This window comes from Hippoglossus stenolepis, chromosome 6, assembly GCF_022539355.2.
Source record: "Hippoglossus stenolepis isolate QCI-W04-F060 chromosome 6, HSTE1.2, whole genome shotgun sequence".
NCBI classification, from domain to species: domain Eukaryota; kingdom Metazoa; phylum Chordata; class Actinopteri; order Pleuronectiformes; family Pleuronectidae; genus Hippoglossus; species Hippoglossus stenolepis.
This window is the reverse complement of record NC_061488.1, coordinates 13,495,385-13,514,206: the sequence shown is the minus strand read 5'-3', so window position 1 is coordinate 13,514,206 and position 18,822 is coordinate 13,495,385. Positions and strand designations below refer to the sequence as shown.

Genomic DNA, 18,822 nt, shown 5'->3' with positions numbered 1-18,822 from the left:
CCGACTCCCAGGAGAGTAATGTAAACTCTGTATATGAGTAACTCGATCCACTCACGTAAACACTGCTCAGTGTACAGAGTACACGAGACAAATCTTTTATGTCTGCTTTTTCTGCGGCTTTGTCAGCACAAACACACACTTTTGTCCCCTGTCACCTTTTGTTAAGGAGAAAATAGACGCATCACAATGTTGATAATTCAGAGAAAGACATTATCTGCAGTAAACGCAGACACTCCCTGCTGGGGTATTAAGACTGTGGCAAGTGGGGGACGGCTGGATGGTGGGATTTAGGAGGAATGAACAAACAAACTGTGAAAGAGAGCCACTGAGTCAATGCTCGCACACACTTTGTGAGAGAGTTCAGAGTGTGTTAACTCCGACCCGCACATCGGTGCGGATGTAGAAGTGAAATTACTCTGAGATTGTTGTTGTTGCAGAATGAATGCACTCACAGGAAGTCACAATTTATTCTTACAGCGGTGAATTATTTATGTTTGGTTTCTGACAATGAGCTACAGGGTCATGCAAACAAACAAATAAGAATTACATTTATTTTATGTAATTATACAACAACAGTAAGTTTAATCTTAATTGACCAAAGCAAAGTACTTTGTAACTTTGTTTTAAGAGGGTATGCATATATACATGTGCTTATTTTTATGATTATAACATTTTACAGAGAAATAGGAGTTACTGTAACAGATCGCTCTCCCTCGTGTGTGTGTGTGTGTGTGTGTGTGTGTGTGTGTGTGTGTGTGTGTGCTGTGAGGCAGAGAAAAGCAGCCTTGACAGAGGTGTGTAACACACCAGCTCCGGCGGCAGACTCGGATGGGCTTAGTGAGATGCAGCAATGTGGAAACTGGCGTCGCACAAATGATTCTCACATGAAGTCACACTCTGTCTCTGCCATAAACATTGTGTCCACTGCTGGTTCTTTAAAACTTTTTGCATAACAGAAACAAGGTCAACAAACCGCGAGCTGACTAAGTAATCAGAAAACAGGCGCTGGCTTCCCCTTTCTTACACTATAATAACAGTTATTGTTCCAGTTATTACATGGATGTGTATGTACAGTGGGGCATGTATAGCTGCTTCAACCACAATAGACTGACTGTGTTTGGAGTGAATAAACCTTTCTCTCTCTTATCTCCCTCTTCCTGTCCTCCTTGTGCATCCTCTCATCCGCTACGCCTATCACTGCAGTTAAAGTCAAGCACCAGTCTTTCACCATTTAAGAGGAAATAGTTTTTTTCCTCTTTCCTCTTTTATTTTGTACAAGGCTTGTCCTCCACCGTATAAGACACCCTCTCCATATTTCACACAAAAATGTCAACCGTTCCAACAGAGATTTATTTTTCATTTTTGTGCTTCGTCTCATGCCTGGCCATGACCCTTGAAACACTAAAGGTTAAACAGGAGCAGAAACATCACAACCAACTGTGTCTTTGTACCGAAATCCTGTGAATGCATGTGGAATGAGCTCCCATTAAATGGGTTTTATCAGACGCTCGTCCACATGCCTGTTTTTACTACGAGGGAAAAGAAACTGCAGGCTCTCGTCGAGGTGTAAATACAGCCACGCTTTAAGTAATGAAAACAAGGTTGGTGAGAGTGATAAAAAAGCAAAGCCTTGATCCCGTGGCTCTCAGAGAAATAAACCCTTTAAAACAGTCAATGCTGAGGTAAGATTTTGTGTCGGATCATAAATGCAGCCAATGAAAATGGAAGCGTAGCTATATTTGGCATAAATCCCCCTGAAAACAGCTGCAGTCATAGGGTGTGTTGGAAATAAAGGCAGATGATGAAAAAGATAAACAAACGTGAAACAAAGAAAATAATAGGCACGATAAGGCTCATTTTTCTTTTGCTCCAGGTGATTACAAACTATTATGCTCCAACACGCTCTGCAAACACAGACGCTGGGCTGGGTTGTGTGAGTCGGCGAGGGCCAGAAACGCCTCCCGGTGTCTTGGAATGAGCTTAGCAGCGGCCTCGGCACTCCTCAGATCTGTGGAGGGGTCTTGAGTTAAGCAATGCAGACACATTGCTTAGTGTATAAAGCTCCAGGCTCCAGGTCTGATTTATACCGACTTTGGTCAAGGCTTGGGGGGCTGTGTCATCCTTCAGAGCCATTAGATGTTCTCTTTGGCTGACCCTCAATTGATTTCAAGAGGGAAGTTCACCTATTCCGCTGCCCTTATGCGACAGTCACACAGCTGGGTCATTTGTTTCTCATACACCCCGTTTGCGGGCCACTGGCAGGAAGCGCTCCCCCACAGCAATGAAGACGTGACCTTGAGCTTCGACATCAACCATGTTACAGTATGGAAACCAGTATGGAGACCAGGAGGACATTCAGCATAAACACACATACACTGGCCGACACACACTGCAGGATTACAAAAACGACCTACCCTATAGACCGTACATCACAAGCTCTGACAGGTAGGGAGGGCGATGGTGGTTGTAGTGATAATAACTACTATCAGGTCTTCTGTCCTCAGGAAACAAGACAGAGTCACGGGGGTAATTCTCTGCAATGATCGGTCTAATTTTAGTGGATATTGAAAAGTGTTTGTGCCAGAAAACTCTTCATATTGAATGCATTCATTATTTAGCCACCGTAATGCTGCACTAATGGCTTTACAGGCAGAGTAATGCACAGGCAAAGTGTGCTGGGCCTCTCCCACAAAGCTGAAAAGGCTGGATGGATCTGAAAGTCTGGCCCCTTTGAGCGGAGAAGAATCATCCTCTGACCTCTCAACTTCCTGACAGGAAGATGAAAATTCATGAACACCCCCAGGGTTTGGGAGAAGTTCATCTATTTCCTGATATAACAAAGTGAGAAAAGGGACGCCGTGGCTGCAGATCCTCCATTTGGCGGAGAATCAAAGTCAAAAGCTTGTGTCTGGGGAACAAATGCGCAGTGGCGTGCCGACAGCCCAAACACCCGGGCTGCACAGAGGAAAAGGTGAGGCGGCTTCTCCTTCGAACCAGACGAGTATTCCTGAGACACCTTGAAAGCATCCCAGCATTGTCCGGCAGACTCTCATAACACTGCTGCCTCAAGGAAAAAAAAACATGTGCTACACTGGCTCAGTGTTAAAGGAACGTCTAATTTCTTTTCATACATATATACACCCACTGTATGTGCAGTAGCTTATATAATCACACTTTTATCAAAACAAATATAACTATATATAACTATTTTATCTGTCATGCAGTTTAGGGCCATAACACACTACTCTATATGCACAATAACGGTGAATGTGAGGCAATAACAGAAACTGATATATGTGTGTAGTTTCATTTATGCAACAATAAATAAAAAGATAGAAGAACACATGGCTCATGGTGAAATATAACACAGTCAGTGATCCCTGCTCTGCGGTTACTTCGTCTCAGAATAAGATTAATCCAGCGAGGGAGGCCCCTCTAAAAAAAAGGTCCACTGGCATTTACAGGCACTTGGCTTTAACTGGGAGTATTTTCACTGTTTAAGTTTTTCCTTAAATCGACTTGTAGTCTGAACGATGTGTTTCACTTTGACCTTGAAATGTCCGTGCATATCTGTTGAAGCTTTGAATTAGCTCTACTTTTAAGACCTGAAAAGATTCTACAGTACAGCTTTACAAAACAAAAACTTTGGTTTGACGTCTCCTTAAATGGTTTTTTCTCTTACACATGTCGGACCATAACAACTGAATGATTCAACATTTCAACTTTTCAACTCAAAATGTCATATAATCTAATGTGCCTTACATTTTCAATAAATATACTGTACATTGTTCATCACTGGAATGCTGCTGAATCATTGTTGTTTGTTTCCATGCTGCGTCTCCTGCGTTACGTTGGTGTTCTTGACTCGTGCTGTCAGGAGAGCCCGACAGGATGGTAATTTTATGTACCTCATTGTTGTGTTTGTATGAAATACAATCACATAATTGTTGTCCTGGTTGGTTGTGGAAACCTGAAATGTCCAGGAGCTTAACCCTCACTGTCTGTTACTTTGAGAGGGAGTGTGTGTGCGTGTGTGTTTTGCATTAATCCACAGTTCTCCAGTTCCTCACATGGGGGAGAAGGGAGGGGGAGGGGGGACACTGTTCTCACGAGTGAATCTCCGTCCGTCTCTCTCATAAATCACTATTGTTCTTCGTAACCCGATTCCTCCTGAGCGAATATGAATTCAGCCTCAAGCATCCGTCTCTAATCCGCTTTCTTTGATTTAACAAAGTTTGTTCACATTATTAGATTTCGACCACAGCTTTCTCAGGACCACTCCTGCAGCTGAAACATCCATGTCATCCCCTGTCAGTTCTCAGTCCAACAGCAGTCTTCCCTTCTGTCTGTCTCTGTCTCTCTCTCTCTCTCTCTTTTTTCCTTCAGCCCGCCGCTTTGTTTTCTCTACACCCACAGCTTTGTACATTAGGCGTGCCGTAAGGCCATTAATGCAGCGATCCACCCTCTGCATTCCTGCTGCTCTGCTCTGTCTGAACAGGGCGAGGGTGTGGATCAATGCAAAGGGCTCTATACTAAGCAGCTACAGTTGAACCTGTCTTTACTGTCAAGGGCATTTTGTATTGCAGGTGCTGTCTGATGCTGACTTCCACTGGATATGACCTCATAAAATGGTGTTGACATGTTCAATGACACCCTTCTTTACTGGGGGGGAAGAGGACAGGTGATTAAAGGCAGAGATCTTGTTGACAGTACAGCTGTCCTTTGTTGCTGGAAACATCTGGTGGAGGTCAGCACTCTCCGCTGTCAGGGCTGAGATGCTGGAGGTGGTGTTGGTGTGGCGTCCTTGCTACGAGCACACGTGCAGCCATGCGTGTCTTTTCAAACATGTCATGTTGCTGTCTCATCAGCCTCTGTCAGTACAGGCTGTCCTTGGTGGAGGTGTGTGTTGTGGTGGAGTCGTCCGGCAGGGAGCCCCGGCGGCCGGGTCGCGACCAGCAGTGCAGCAGGTTCTGCAGCTCTCGGGACACGCTGCTGGAGAAGGCTGTGTAGATCCATGGGTTTGTGCATGAGTTCAGATTGGCCAGCAGCATCAGGAGGGTGAAGGCCACTCCTGCAGTGAACACACAAGAGATGATAAGTACATTTAAATGCAGGGGCAGGCATATGCATTTAAAATGTGAATTTTCACATGCAGCTATAGGGGAACCGTCTTCCAGCACATAACATTATACACCACATTGTTCTCTCCCCTCCTATTAAACAAACCTAAATATACACGACTATTCAGTTTGAAGATAAACTATTCACTATGATTGTTTTTCATTGTATTTCCTTTGACAGCGGCAACAGGACTGCAAATATCTCAGGGGGACAAAATCCTACATACTTCATTTTTCTGTTTTCTTTTTTTGGGGCTAATAATAAGTCTTTTATGTCCTAACTAAAACATGATTATTTCTCTGCGGCAAGTAGAGGACAATAGAAAAGGACAGACAGCTTTTTGGAATACAACGTTGATTATAATCAACTCTCCCTGCTTCTCTGTCTCCCTCTTGGTGTGATTGTGATTGTGATGTGTGTGTGTGTGTGTGTGTGTGTGTGTGTGTGTGTGTGTGTGTGTGTGTGTGTGTGTGTGTGTGTGTGTGCGGGTGTGTCTCCGTGTCCATGCGAGTGTACGTGGCTCGCTCTGTGTTTGTCTGCTTGTGATTTTTTTTGATGTGTGCAGGCTGCTGGCACAAATCATTGTTGATGAATTGTCAACATCTGGCCACGTTGCAAAAACCATCAGGGGATATAAACAGGTTATTCAGTGGCCCTGGGTGTTTATCTTTAGCTTCAGATCTAGGACGCCCACATGGTCCCTACTATCAACCACCACTTGAGGATACACTCGCCTCACGAGCTCGATCCCTGGTTGCCAGTAAAGACATCATCAGATGCTGTGTGTGTGCCAAAATGTACAGAGTCAAAGGATATCATCAGGAGGTTCCTCGCTGTGAGTTAAAACAACCCATGCTTTTCTGACCTTCTATTTCACTCACTGTTCCCACCATCCGACCTGGGGCTTGTGCTTTGAAATAAAGACGCGCATTGTATTCAAACCCACATAAATGGAGAACAGCATTGATCAGAGGCTGTTGTTACGGATCCTTTAGCTGTTGTTTTTGGATGGTCAAAACAGACAAGGTTCGCACATTTAGAGCAGTTACATGTTGAAACTGGACTTTGGATACATCTGGGGAAAAACAACAAACACTGGAATGGGACAGTGTGAATACCTGCGCCATGGCCCAACAGTTTCCTTAAATTCAATCACGCAACACCAAATTACACACAGTCATAAATATCAGTTCCCTAAATATCAGTCAATCAATACAATTTTATTTGTATAGCCGATATTCACAAATTACAAGTAGTCAGGTGGTCTAACAAGGTACGACTTCATCTGTCTGTGTCAATTTGTGCCTTTTTTTTATCAAGATCCAAGACGTATTCTCTGGAAAAATGATAAAGAAAGTTAAAAGATTCATGGATCAGCCTCTGATCAAGATCTGCACAAAAATTGAATGGGATCTTCCCTGACCCATAACACATCCTTCCACCAAGTTTCATGGAAATCCGTCCAGTTGGTTTTGTGTAATCTTGCTACAAAAACAAACAAACCAATCAACCAACACTCAGACAGGGGTGATCCCTGTCCTCCTTATCAGAAGTAATAAACTCACTTGCAGGGCTCAGAACACAGATGTCTGTTTATGCTGTTTTTTCAGGGTGAGTATGTGCACCAGGAATGTTGCAAAGATGGACCAAAGAAGAATCAGGCTGGTAACATGGATGAAGCCTGTTTGTGACTGACCTTGGTCAGGAGGGTTGGGGTCCCAGGCTGCCCACAGCTGAACGATGAAGAATGGGGACCAGCAGATAGTGTAGACCAGCACAATGACCAGAGTCATCCTCACGGTCTTGGACATGGCTTTAGTGATGCTCGGAGGGGGAGTGGATGGTCGGGGAGGGGGGACGTAGTCAAGGGAGCAGCGGGGCGAGCCTGACATCAGCACGTAGGACGTGTAGGAGTCCTGGCAATCTGGGCTGTTCACTGTTTGCTGCTGCTGTTGTGTTGTTGCTGTTGGCGCATGTTCACCACGACAACTGTTGTACTGGATGGCAGCCGGTGCATAATCGTAACACTCTCCCGCTTGGCTGTTGAGCATGTTATTGTGAGGGCTGGTATTCACACCCTTCAAGGGCTGCGGCCCTCGCCCGTCCCTGCCCGCCCCTCCAGATGCTCGTCTTCCTCTCTCTTTCGCCCGCTCGTCATCCTTCTTGAAGCTGCGGAAGCGGAAGAGGATTTTGCTCTTCTTCATCTCGGCCATCACCGTCCTCTCCGACTTCAGGTAGATGTTGTTGTGAATCTCTCTAAAGATCCTTATCTGGAAGAAAAGGACATAATCGTGAATTACACGGTGCAATAGGAGTGAATCAAAACGCTGAGGGCCTGATGATTGAGTTTTACGACTGGCGTGTCCCAGACTCAGATGCCTGCCTTTGCTTTTGCAGACAATCTTTTTTTTGTGTTTCAGCTGCAACAGCGACAGGAAATTTGGTACGAAGTAGAGAGTGTGTGTTGGTCTTTACTATCAGCCATAAACCAGTCAGATATTTATACACAACATTATTAAACATAAATATTCAACTACTCTGCTATATTATGAATGGCTGCCATAAAGTTATATTGCAGCCAAACAATTCTTCACGGTCTCCTGAGCAACTAAAACAATAATTTGAAATCAAGTAATAATAGGTGATTCTTTCTACAAAATTTTTCCTCTGTTGTTTTTTTAGTTTTTTTTGCCAAACATTGCTCTTCTGCCACTTTTTGCTTTTAAAAACAGCTTCATGAGAGTGCGGTTTGATTAAACGCTCCACTCTCACTCCATCGAGTATATCCAAGTAAAGTAAATACAATCTAAATGGTTTCCGTATGTAGATACTTCAGACAAAGAGTCGTCTTGACTTGAAATCTGATCATTTAAAAAAGGTCAGTATTCTATGTTTGGCAGGGATCTTGTACATTCCACTTCCTGGCAGTAGCTTCTGAGTGGGCAGATTTTCTGAGCACCCGTCTCAGCAGTGGTCCTCCAAGTGCTGTGTTAATTAGGGGAAATAGCTGGACCCTGGAAATATCTTTCCCCAAATAGACCAGCAGGGCTGATGGGAGGCCGCCCAGAATCCGTCTGCGCCATGGGATGCTACATAACACCGACCCCACTCCCCCACGGGTTATCAAACAATGCCAAATGCACCCTCCATAAAAAAAAAAAACACATTTCATTCATGCCACGCGTTCCTTTATTGTATAATGTTGGTCACAGTCTGCAATCCTGGTCAGTGGTCTTTGTGGATGGCGCAGAGAGTCCGCCCAACACAACCAGTATTACCTGACAGATGGTAATGATGAGGGCGGGCAGGATGAAGACAGCCACAGCCATCCAGGTGATGTAGGCCTTCAGCCCCCACGGCTCAGCGAACTTACCCCAGCACTCGAAGTCTCCCGAAGTCAATTCCGAGCGGGAGAAGATGAACACCTGACAGGCCGAACAAAAGCAGTGCGGTCAGCATGGCCACAGGCACAACTGTCAGCATCCTCCTCCTATGAGCTGAACTTCAGTGACCTCATACAGCTAAAAACAGACCCACATCTTGAGTTCTACTGTAGAAACCCGGGTGTGAACGCCCACCGAGATCTCATTTCCTATTCCACCATGTGTGCATGTGAACATACGTGTTTGTGCGTTGACCCCCCTCCCTACCTGCGGTATGCTGAGGACAAGTGCCAGAGCCCAGGCCACCATGACAGGGGTGTTCCAGCGGGACATTTCTCCCCCTCTGTAGGCCTGCAACGGGCAGCAGATGGCATGGTGCCGGTCTACTGTCATGGCAACTATCATATAAGACGAAGCAAACATGCCCACTATCTGCAAGTACTTGATGGCCCGGCAAAGCACGTCTGGTCCCTGAAACCTCTCCGTGATGTCCCATATCAGCTGAGGAAGAACCTGAACACACAGATCAAAGACAGTTATGATACAATAATAATTAAGTGGATCTTGACATAGCAGAGCATTTTTCCTGTTTTGGCGCATAAAAATGAAGAAAAGATTTTTATCAAATCAGGAAAAGAGTAAAACCAACAGTAAATTTCTCCAAGTAGAACGTTTCGACTGATTTTAGCATATTCCTTTGTGCCGTCGACCGCCACTGTTGTCCAAAAACACATAAATGAGGCGCACTGTTGTACTAAGCAACACATTCCTTATAATTACCATAAACATTGGCAGTGCAGTTTATTTTGACTCAATCTTACATCATCCTGATACCGTAAATCTGCACTACATCATCTAATTTGTATTAATCCACTGAAAATAGTCCCAAACAAAAATCTGTTTTTAGATTAAAAAAAAATACACCTCTCAGCATTTCAGGAAAATGGCTGAGCACGTTTAACACATGAAATTGTCTGTACAGTGACAATTGTGTTGCCAATTGAAGTACTTTTTAAAGTTGTTTTGAATTGTCTTTTTGCGGTGTATGTTACATTTTAATACAGTTTAACACAATTTTTAAACTTCAAAAGTTTTATATTTGTCATCAACGGGTAAAGTTATAATGTGCTTATTCTGTCAGAATAAAAAAATTTCGTATAATTTTTCGTATAATACTTTGTGAACTGACCTGAAAGAACGCCACCACCAGGTCAGCCACACACAGATTGACCATGAACACGTGCATGGGTGCATTGTGCTTCCTCCTCCTCAGCAGCACCCACAGCACAAAGCTGTTCCCCAGGGTGGCGAAAGCCAGCACCACCCCAAGCACCGCGATCTCCGCCCTGGCCAGGCCCTCGTCCCTGGTCCTGGGCGGGGGCAGGGTGTGAGGTGTGGTGATGGAGCCATTATCAGGGAATATCCCGAAGAAGGACCCCCCGCTGTGAGAGCCGTTGACCGAGTTCAGCTCGGAGACGAGCAGGGGCGAGGAGGAGAGGCTGCTCCTTCCCGTGGTGACCAGAGAGGAGAGAGCTAACCCATCCCAGTCTGTTTCCACGCTGATGCTTTCCATTCCTGAAACACAAACAGTTAATTTGTTACAGTTGCAACCCAATAAAATCTGTTTTTTTGTGGTTTGTTAACATGATGTTCTTTGCCAAATAGTCAGCAGGACTCAAACGGGGTGCAGGATCATGAGACCGTCAATGCTTCAGGTTTTTTTCAGCACAGATTGAATCAACAAGCAATTTACTTGTTCTGAATAATCACGATATCAGTCTGACCCTTTTATTGCCTCCCTCCATTCGCCCTCAGGCGTGTCAGCTGAGCCCTTTTGCTTTTTAGCGTACCACTGAGAATACAAACCAAACACATCGGGCCTTTTAGGACGTGTGTTGTCGAAGGGATTAATCACAGAACCTCTTTGTTTTCAGTGCATCTGTCACATCTTCACGGCAAATATTATAAATAGCTTCTGTTACGCAATTTCATTAAATCTGAGCGAAAGCAGTGAGAGCCAGACACTGTGCTATGTCCCGGTCTGTCTCCCATGCAGGTCATGTTTTCATTTATTTCCGTTGCTGGCAGTATTATTCTCTCTATCTTTATCCTGTTTTATTGTGGTGCCATTGACATTTCCCCTCATTTCAGATCCCACTTTCCTGCCCTGATGTGTTTTCTGATCTTATATATTCCACCTGTGTCTCATTGTCTCCCCTCCCCTGGTTAATTTAGTCTCATCTCTCTGTGCCATTTTGTCTTATGGTTCCAGTGCCACTAACTTAGCAAACATTATTCAAAGAGTTTATACTATATGTTTTCACCTCTGTCCGTTTCTTTGTTTGTTGTAAGCAAGATGACACAAAAATAACTGCACAGATTACCATGACACTTGGTGGAAGGATGTGGTATGGAAGGGAGGAAACCACAAATGTTTGGTGTGGATCCGGATTAGGGGCTGCACCGAGAATTGTTTTTTCACTTTCTTTATCGCCGCAAGCTTTCTTTTTGACATTTTCACTGATTTCTCAGAGACTAATAAATGGATCTTAAAGGAAAAAAACTCTAGCAAAATTAAATGACTGATATTTATAAGTGTGTGAAATTTGATGCAGTTTGATTGAATTTAAAGGGGCTGTTGGGCCTTGGCTGAGGTATTTGCTCTAAGTGCCATACTCTTTTGCTTTTGACATGTTTTTTGACCTCACTTCTGTCTCATCCCGTTGTTGGCCTGTGGGTTATTCGACTTCCTGGGAATCGACAACAAATTTTTAGAGCCCTGTCGTTGAGTGATTTCTTTTTTTTTTAAATTCACTTTTGAGTCCTCTGCCTTGTTCTCTTTTACCTCATTCTTCAGGAGGTCTTCTGCTACCTCCCTGTCACCTCATTACAAATACGACTGTAGACCTACACCCTGGTGCTTCTCTCTCTAGAGGTCATCTCTCCTACCTAACTTCCCCTTAGAGGGAGGCAATTGACAAATACACCTGAGCCTCCTTGATAGCTGAAATGTATCCTCCTTTCCTCTTCACCTGCAGAAACCAATTTCTTTTTGGTGGACAACTAAGACAAATCGTGCCCTGCATTGACTATCGGGGACTCAACAACATTATACCGCCAAGAACCGGTACCCCGTCCCTCTTGTAACTTCAGCTTTTAGACTTTCTGAGTCAGTATTTAGATGTTTACGATCTGGTGAGAATAATGGAGGAGGACGAGTGGAAGACAGGCTTTTAACAGTCGGAGCACATTATGATTACCTTGTGATGCCGTTCCGATGAACTAATGCACCAGCTGTGGTTCAGGCGCTGGCAAATGATGTTCTGTGCAACATGAAAATAAAAACTCTTTAGTCGGTCTGCCTAGAGATCGGATGGCAGCAAAGTGGAAAGGTCGGCTAAGGCCATAGCGGTCGCTTTGTAAAGTAACAACCGCAGAGGACTCATGAGTGAAAACAGGGTTCTACTGGGAAACTGCCAAAACATAGAAAGCCCTAAAAAACCACTCTCTATCAATCCTGCTGCAATGTGAATGTTGTTGTGTTTTCGGTGGTTTATCAAGCCGTCAGTGTGCCTGTTTGTCCGTCTCCCAAATCTTCCAGCTCCGTTTGACGCAAAAACCAACGTGGTTTATTTCCTTTGCCATATTTTGTCAAGGTTGATTTGACAGCTTCTCCCCTCGAGCCCACCCCTCTTATTCCTTCACCTCCGTTCTCATAATCACTCTCATCCCAAGCTTACCCCCATACATTCCTGTTTCCCCCTGTTTTTGTTCCCCCCCCTTCTCCATCTTTCTCTCATGCATCCAGGCATTCTTCTCTTTTTCTTTTCTCTCAGTCACACTCACTGTCAATCTCAATAAATTTTGTGTTTGTTTTTCTATGCTTATAAATAAATGGTTTAAAAGAAGAGAGAAAGTTCAGATGACAATTTAAGGAGCCGAGTCGTGGGATGCTGTGGGCAGCCCAGGTCAAATACACTGCACGTAGAAGAGGAAGACAATGGATGAAGATGAAAGAAGAGGGATGAAGGCAGTATGGAAAAAGGGCAGGAGAAGAAAAAAACTGCCAGAAAAGGTAAAAGAATAAAAAGCAAGATAAGATAAGGAGGTGGCCCTTATATAGCTCTGAAGAGGCCTTTGTTCGGTTAGTTCTAGGAGTGTGTGGTGATTGACACCATATTCGTATATAATAATGACTAATGTACAAGGAGTGCTTAGGTACACAAGTTTTACACTGAATGACTTCTTGGAAAATGTCCACGTCTAAAAATAGGAGTAAAGCTCTAGTGATAGTATTGAGCAATTGAGTGGGACTAACAGGATATTACAAGGTTGTGCTCTGCTGAGACCCAACAGTCAATTTGCTGGTAATAGTGTACTCGCTGCTGGGCGCGTGAGATAACACAGCTGAACACATTGTCAGGCGTTACAAGCTGGCTTTGCCAGAGGAATGTATTCAGATGAATGCATGACAGGCCGAGCCAGCTGGACCTCTGCATCAAGCATGAAGGTATATCCCTGAGAGAAAGGAGGTGAATCTGAGCAGAACCGTTTCTCAGAGGACAGAAAAACACTCGTTTTGTTTGAGTGAGTCTCCGCTGCCACACCAGGCGACCACAACGCAGCCGTACAGTAAATGGATGAACCGAATCAAACCTTTATTACTTTTACTGAGTTTTTAGAATCCTCCCCCTCGGCCATGTCCGATGGTCCTTCGGATCAAAGCTAATACTTTTTTTTCTTAGTATCTGTTTCTTGTTTTTTATATTTTCAAGTTTTATTTAATTAGAGTTTTAGACAACGGGGTCTTTTACCACCAAGGAATCTCCTGGCCTGTCTTTGTTGAGTCCTGAGGAGCCTTGTGCCCCTCTCTGTAATTACAGCATAAATCATGAGAGGATTCTTTGTGCTGCTGCCGTCCTTTATACTTTCCACATAATCTCATTATGTATATATGCCCATGTGACAAATTTTTGATGTGAAATCCCCCTTTCCAGTGTTTCTCAGAACAGATTAAGTACAATGACTTAGGAAGGTGCTATAATACGGCCTCCTCAAAGAAAATAATATGCATCGTTACAGTAAAGCTGAGATGATGTCTCTAAATGCTGTTCAATAGAAAGTAATAAGAGGATTATTAACTGGCAGGAGGAACTTTCAGTTGTGACTTATCTGCTCACATGGGAAAGAGTGCGAGATTTCTAAAGGACTGTTCTTGTCATCCATCACTCCTCTGTCTCTTCTGTTTGCCTGAACCTCATTAAGCTCATGAGGTATTTACTCCAAATATGCTCATGTCTCATTAGCATGGGGCCTGCATCCAAGAAATCAACATGGATTATCTTTAAATTGCTCAGTGGCTCAACTACAGGAGACCCGAGGGTAGCCCGAAACTTACTGGCACTGGCGGCTCCTGAAATTCCTGAAACCAAGGATACATAGAAGAGGTCAATATTGTCTGCAGGAGTCTGCTGAAGTCTAATGTATCTCTTTATATTCCCGTAACTTCCCGTAAAATATATTCTGCCTTGCTCTCATCTTAATAACACAAGCACAACATGACGTTCCCGTCTGTCTGATCGACTTAATGTAAAGCACAAATTATTCCATCTCTCCGCGCCGGACGGATTGTGGACATACTGCTTTTAGTAGTTGGTGCAGTATGCTGCTTCCTCTCTTTACTTTAAAGCTTTCACTCTGATTAATGACAGAGTCGATCCCTCCCCTCGCTCTCCTCTCCAGAAGCAAACCTCAACCATCCTTCATGTCCTCTCCATCCTGCGCGGCTCTTCCCCGCACACACAGGGCCACAGAGCCTCAGGGGGACAAAACATGTAGTTAAAAGTATGCTGGAAAACTTCAGCTTCCAACCATTCACATCTGTCAACATGTCAGGCCCCTCTCTTCTCAGTGTTCGTACATGTGGTCATTAACTTCGACAAACCACGTCATGTGAGATTTTTCTCATAATCTAGGTTTATTATCCAGGTGAAAATTCCAGAGGACTGAGACTTAACTTGTTCATCATTTGGGGAATGTTGTGGATGAGTTCAGGTTAAAGAATCCTGAACTTAAATGTCGCTCTATAGGCAACAAAAACAGGACCTTATCAGTGTGTTTGTCAGTCTTAGCACTTCCCTCTCCGTCTCTTTGTTCACGTCAGTGCTTTGATTAGTTCCCTTTGAGCAGATTTGAGCCAATCTGATTAATGAGGACCTCTCTGTCCTCATTAGCAGCCCTGTGTACACCGCACTCACAAAACCTGTCACTAATTTATCCCCGTAAACTGCTCTTCTTCCTCTTTCTCATCCACCCACTCCAACCCTCTCTTTGTCCTGTAACAAATAATCCACCCCCTCTGTCGCTAAGAATGAAAACCTCTTGGGCAACTGCTTCTGACACGCTTATTATTTTAGTTTGGTTTTAATGTTCATCCTCATTAAGCAGGTTGTGATAATTCAATTTGGCCCAATTGGCATCTAAGCTGAATGACAATATGACTCAAACAATAGATCTGCACAATGGGATTTATATGAGCTCTTTTCACTTTGCACAGCAAAAAGACTTTATTTACATACCAATCAATGGATTCTTGCACAATAAGGGTCTATGTGAGTCATGTGCTGGTGCATGCTGGACCATGCAACATTGCGACTGCATGATAAAGCAGATACGACCACACTTTCCTCTTCAAAGCCCATATGTCGGTAAATTAGATCCCCCATTTGCACCACTACATAAATTCACCATCTGAATGAGTCATTTCAATGACAGGTGGATACCGGATATATATTAACGCTTTTAAATTTGTGATGGCACCTGCTGTACTCATTAAAAAATCTGATTCACAGCGCTGGATCCATGATTTATTCGCCTCTCTCTCAGTGTGTGTCACTTCGGGTCCTGGCCTTCAGCGCAGACTGCACCCCCCATGAGCAATAAGAGTAAACACTCTGTTCTATTACTGTCCAAACAACCCATTAAATGTTAATCATGTGGGACCACACCTCATTGCACAAACTAATACAGTCATTACTTGCCAACATTTCCGTTGTGTGTGCTGCAGCGCTTTTTGAATGTTATGTTCACAAATACCACCGTCAGTTTATTTCCATAATACATCAGCCACTGGACACTCTGGTGTGGAAGAAGGTCCAAGTCCCCTTATCAGCACTGATAAAGCCTGTTTAGGAGACCAGTGACTGTTTTTCTGGTTATGTATCATTAACCAGCACACTGCCCATAAGAATCTGCCCCAAACAAAACAGGCCATACTGCTTCTTCGTCGTCCTCCTCGTCTTCACACGTCTGACACAAAGCTCAGAGTATTCCTCCTGACGGCTGGAAACTGTGTCCCCGCCCCAGCCAGAACAGGCCCGGAGGTTCGGAGCCAGTATGTTCAGATCCGTGCCACATGAGGAAATGGACCCGGTGAAATGATTGTTAGAGACCAGGCTAAATTGACCATGAAAATAATAGCAATGATGATGATGATTTTCCTGATGGGGGCTACAATCAAGGAAGTCATTTTGAGCGTGTTGTGGACGCTGCCAAAAGCTCACCAAGAAGAAAAAACAAAAAAGAAGAATTGTATGATTAATGGAAAACTCATTTAAAGCACTCTGTGAGACAAACAGCTTTGTGTTCTCAATCACCAAAAACCTGATTGTGCCAAACGGAGATTTGTTGACTCAACTGTCCACCTGGTGAGTTTATTTAATCGTTTCATTGCGGATACGTTGGCAGGAACTGTCCGGACAAGCTGCCGCGATGCTCGAGTTTCAGGCTTCCGCTCAACTCGGCCCCATGGCTTCGCTGTTAGGCTGCCTCTATTTATCTCTGCTTATATGCTAAAGAACGAGTTGCTGTGTCATACAAATATTTTAAAAGTCACGCAATAAATCAGTGAGCTTTGAAGATAAAGACGTGTGTGTACGATAAAAACACACCCGGCCTGCAGGGACCACAAATATCATGGCCAAAGAAACATACGCGCACACATAAACACACATTCACACACACACACACACACACACACACACACACACACACACACACACACACACACACACACACACACACACACACACACATGCATTTAAAATAAGAGCACCCCCAAGTGAGTATAGTGTTTCTGCCCCTGTCTCCTCTCACCTTGTTCTCAGTGCATGGTAAGCTTTCTCACACGTGTCCTTAACTCTCGTGGTCGTGTTTTGCTTCTCCTCTTGGTGACTGTGGGACAAAGCATTAAGAGCTGTCACCAGCCGGGTCCATTAACATTACACGCTACAGCAGATCACATTAACAACCTGACAGCTCCACCTCTGCTTAATGTTTTTAATCCAAAAGAGAAACCTCAGAGCATGCATTTTCGATCAGGCTGCACCATGAAACAGTTCCAGTAAAGCACCGTGCAGTCTGAGCCAGACACGCTGTATATGTTAACATATTTGAGCCTCTATATGTTGAGATCAGGATGGACAGGCATGGTTAGGACACTGTCAGTATCTGTACTGAATCTAAAGTGTTACGTCTGTCATTCACAAAAATAAACTAAAGTTGCCATTTAATTATTTAAGCTCAACAGATGATAAAATAATCTAATCATTTTTTTTAATCCTAACACTTATTCAACAATTTACAAACAACACATTATTTTTCATTTATCAAAGTTCCTCTTTACAAAACAAGTTTGCTCATAGAGTCCGAAATACAAAAAAAGTTTTGTCTCCATTTCACCATCATTGAAAAATAAAAAACAAGACAATTACACACTTATATTAATTTCTAAATGAGATAAAAAGATATGCCATTCATGAATTAATTGATGAATGGTGATTAATTATCGCAATGTTTTTCTGATTATGAATGGATTCAGTAGAAACAATTATGCAGCCTATAAATAAACAGGTAAAAGAACGAATAAAATGCTGAAAACAGACTTTGAGTGTCATACACAGAAGCCAGGTACTGTAGATGTTGAAAGATCTCATCCACCCAAATAATGGACTGTTCTCCCTGATTCAGTAATGTAATGAATATGATAGAAAGGATATGGGATTATGGGATATGGGAAGCATTTCACTGCACGTCGTTCTGTGTGTGGTTGGTGTATGTGACAAATACAATTTTTATTTGATTTTGATTGGATAATTGTTTTACTAATGTGGACATGAGATACTGTACAAACACACAGATGACTCAGATTGATCAGCAAACAAAGCTGTTGACGCACAACGCTCCTACAGAACCAACAAAGTGTTTTCAGTGATGAGAGGATACTTGTAATCAGAAGGGTTATGTATTAGCAGAAACTGGTGTTTGTCATCAAATGAAACAATGACCACAGTGTCAATAAAAAGTGTTTACTTACGTCTGATCCACTCCAGTGGCACAGCAGAGTGACAGGTGATGTCCAATGTTAACCCAGAACAAATATTCCCATTATCAGCTCTGCCAGTCCAAGTCCCTCTGCTCAGTGAATCTGAATGAATCAGGCAAGACTCGTAAAAAAAAAAAACAAGCTACTTAATCAAAGCTACTTTTCCCCTCTTTTGGTCAAAGTGTCAGAGAAGTTCTGAAGGGTTTGGTACAGCTCCTCAGTGCATCTGCTGACTGTATTGTTCTGGCTGGGTTACAGTTCAAAGGCCTGTGTCAGGGGGGTAATCCATTTGATAGCCGTCCGGCGTGTGTGTGTTTGTCCCGGCTCCCTGTGCGTCACGTTAGGCTCTTGCAACGTGCTGTGCCCCCAACACCAGCAGAAATGAATTTGAGCTCCGTCTGCTCTTACCTCCCACCTTACTCCCCTCCCTCCCTTCCCCTCTATCTCCTCCTCCTGGGGCAACCAGCCTGTCCTCTAGGGCTGAGGGTGGAGCGTGAAGCCAGGAGGGAAGGCAGGGTGTTATACATACCTATGAAGTGTGTGTGTGTGTGTGTGTGTGTGTGTGTGTGTGTGTGTGTGTGTGTGTGTGTGTGTGAGTGAAACAGAGAGAGAGAGAGAGAGAGAGAGAGAGAGAGAGAGAGAGAGAGAGAGAGAGAGAGAGAGAGACAGAGAGATAGGTAGAGAGATAGGTAGAGAGAAAGTATTGTGTGTGTGCATGTCCATATGTATGTGGAAACTTGTTTTGAAGTTTATGCACGTGTGTGTGTGTGTGTGTGTGTGTGTGTGTGTGTGTGTGTGTGTGTGTGTGTGTGTGTGAGAGAGAGAGAGTAAGAGAGACAGAGAAGCACGTCCCCTCCCTGTAATGATTATGCCTTGTGTAAGTCATTGATACACACAACTCGTGTTTTTATTCAAAGCTTTCCCCTGTTTTGCTCT

The 18,822-nt window shown here is 43.7% G+C and overlaps 1 protein-coding gene across 2 annotated transcripts; it reads right to left on the bottom strand.

The window, feature by feature from the left end:
• Positions 1-531: 531 nt before the first annotated feature.
• On the bottom strand, positions 532-18,293 carry avpr2aa (arginine vasopressin receptor 2a, duplicate a). Of its 2 annotated transcripts, XM_035158178.2 has the most exons (7): positions 17,878-18,293; positions 16,659-16,736; positions 9,694-10,079; positions 8,772-9,017; positions 8,400-8,546; positions 6,818-7,391; positions 532-5,071 (listed from the first exon to the last, which is right to left on the bottom strand). In XM_035158178.2, exons 3-7 carry the CDS (start codon positions 10,075-10,077, stop codon positions 4,875-4,877), a joined length of 1,548 nt encoding a protein of 515 aa, XP_035014069.2. In that variant the 5' UTR covers positions 10,078-10,079; positions 16,659-16,736; positions 17,878-18,293; the 3' UTR covers positions 532-4,874. The 2 variants fall into 2 exon arrangements, with proteins under 2 accessions (XP_035014069.2, XP_035014070.2); XM_035158179.2 differs by lacking the exon at positions 16,659-16,736.
• Between the last annotated feature and the right edge of the window lie 529 nt (positions 18,294-18,822).

Excerpts from the sequence above, each read along its gene's own strand:
- avpr2aa (XM_035158178.2), bottom strand. The coding sequence starts at position 10,077 with ATGGAAAGCATCAGCGTGGAAACAGACTGGGATGGGTTAGCTCTCTCC. Across the intron at positions 9,018-9,693 it reads TGGTGGTGGCGTTCTTTCAG|GTTCTTCCTCAGCTGATATG; the intron begins GTCAGTTCACAA and ends CTGTGTGTTCAG. Across the intron at positions 8,547-8,771 it reads TTGTCCTCAGCATACCGCAG|GTGTTCATCTTCTCCCGCTC; the intron begins GTAGGGAGGGGG and ends TCGGCCTGTCAG.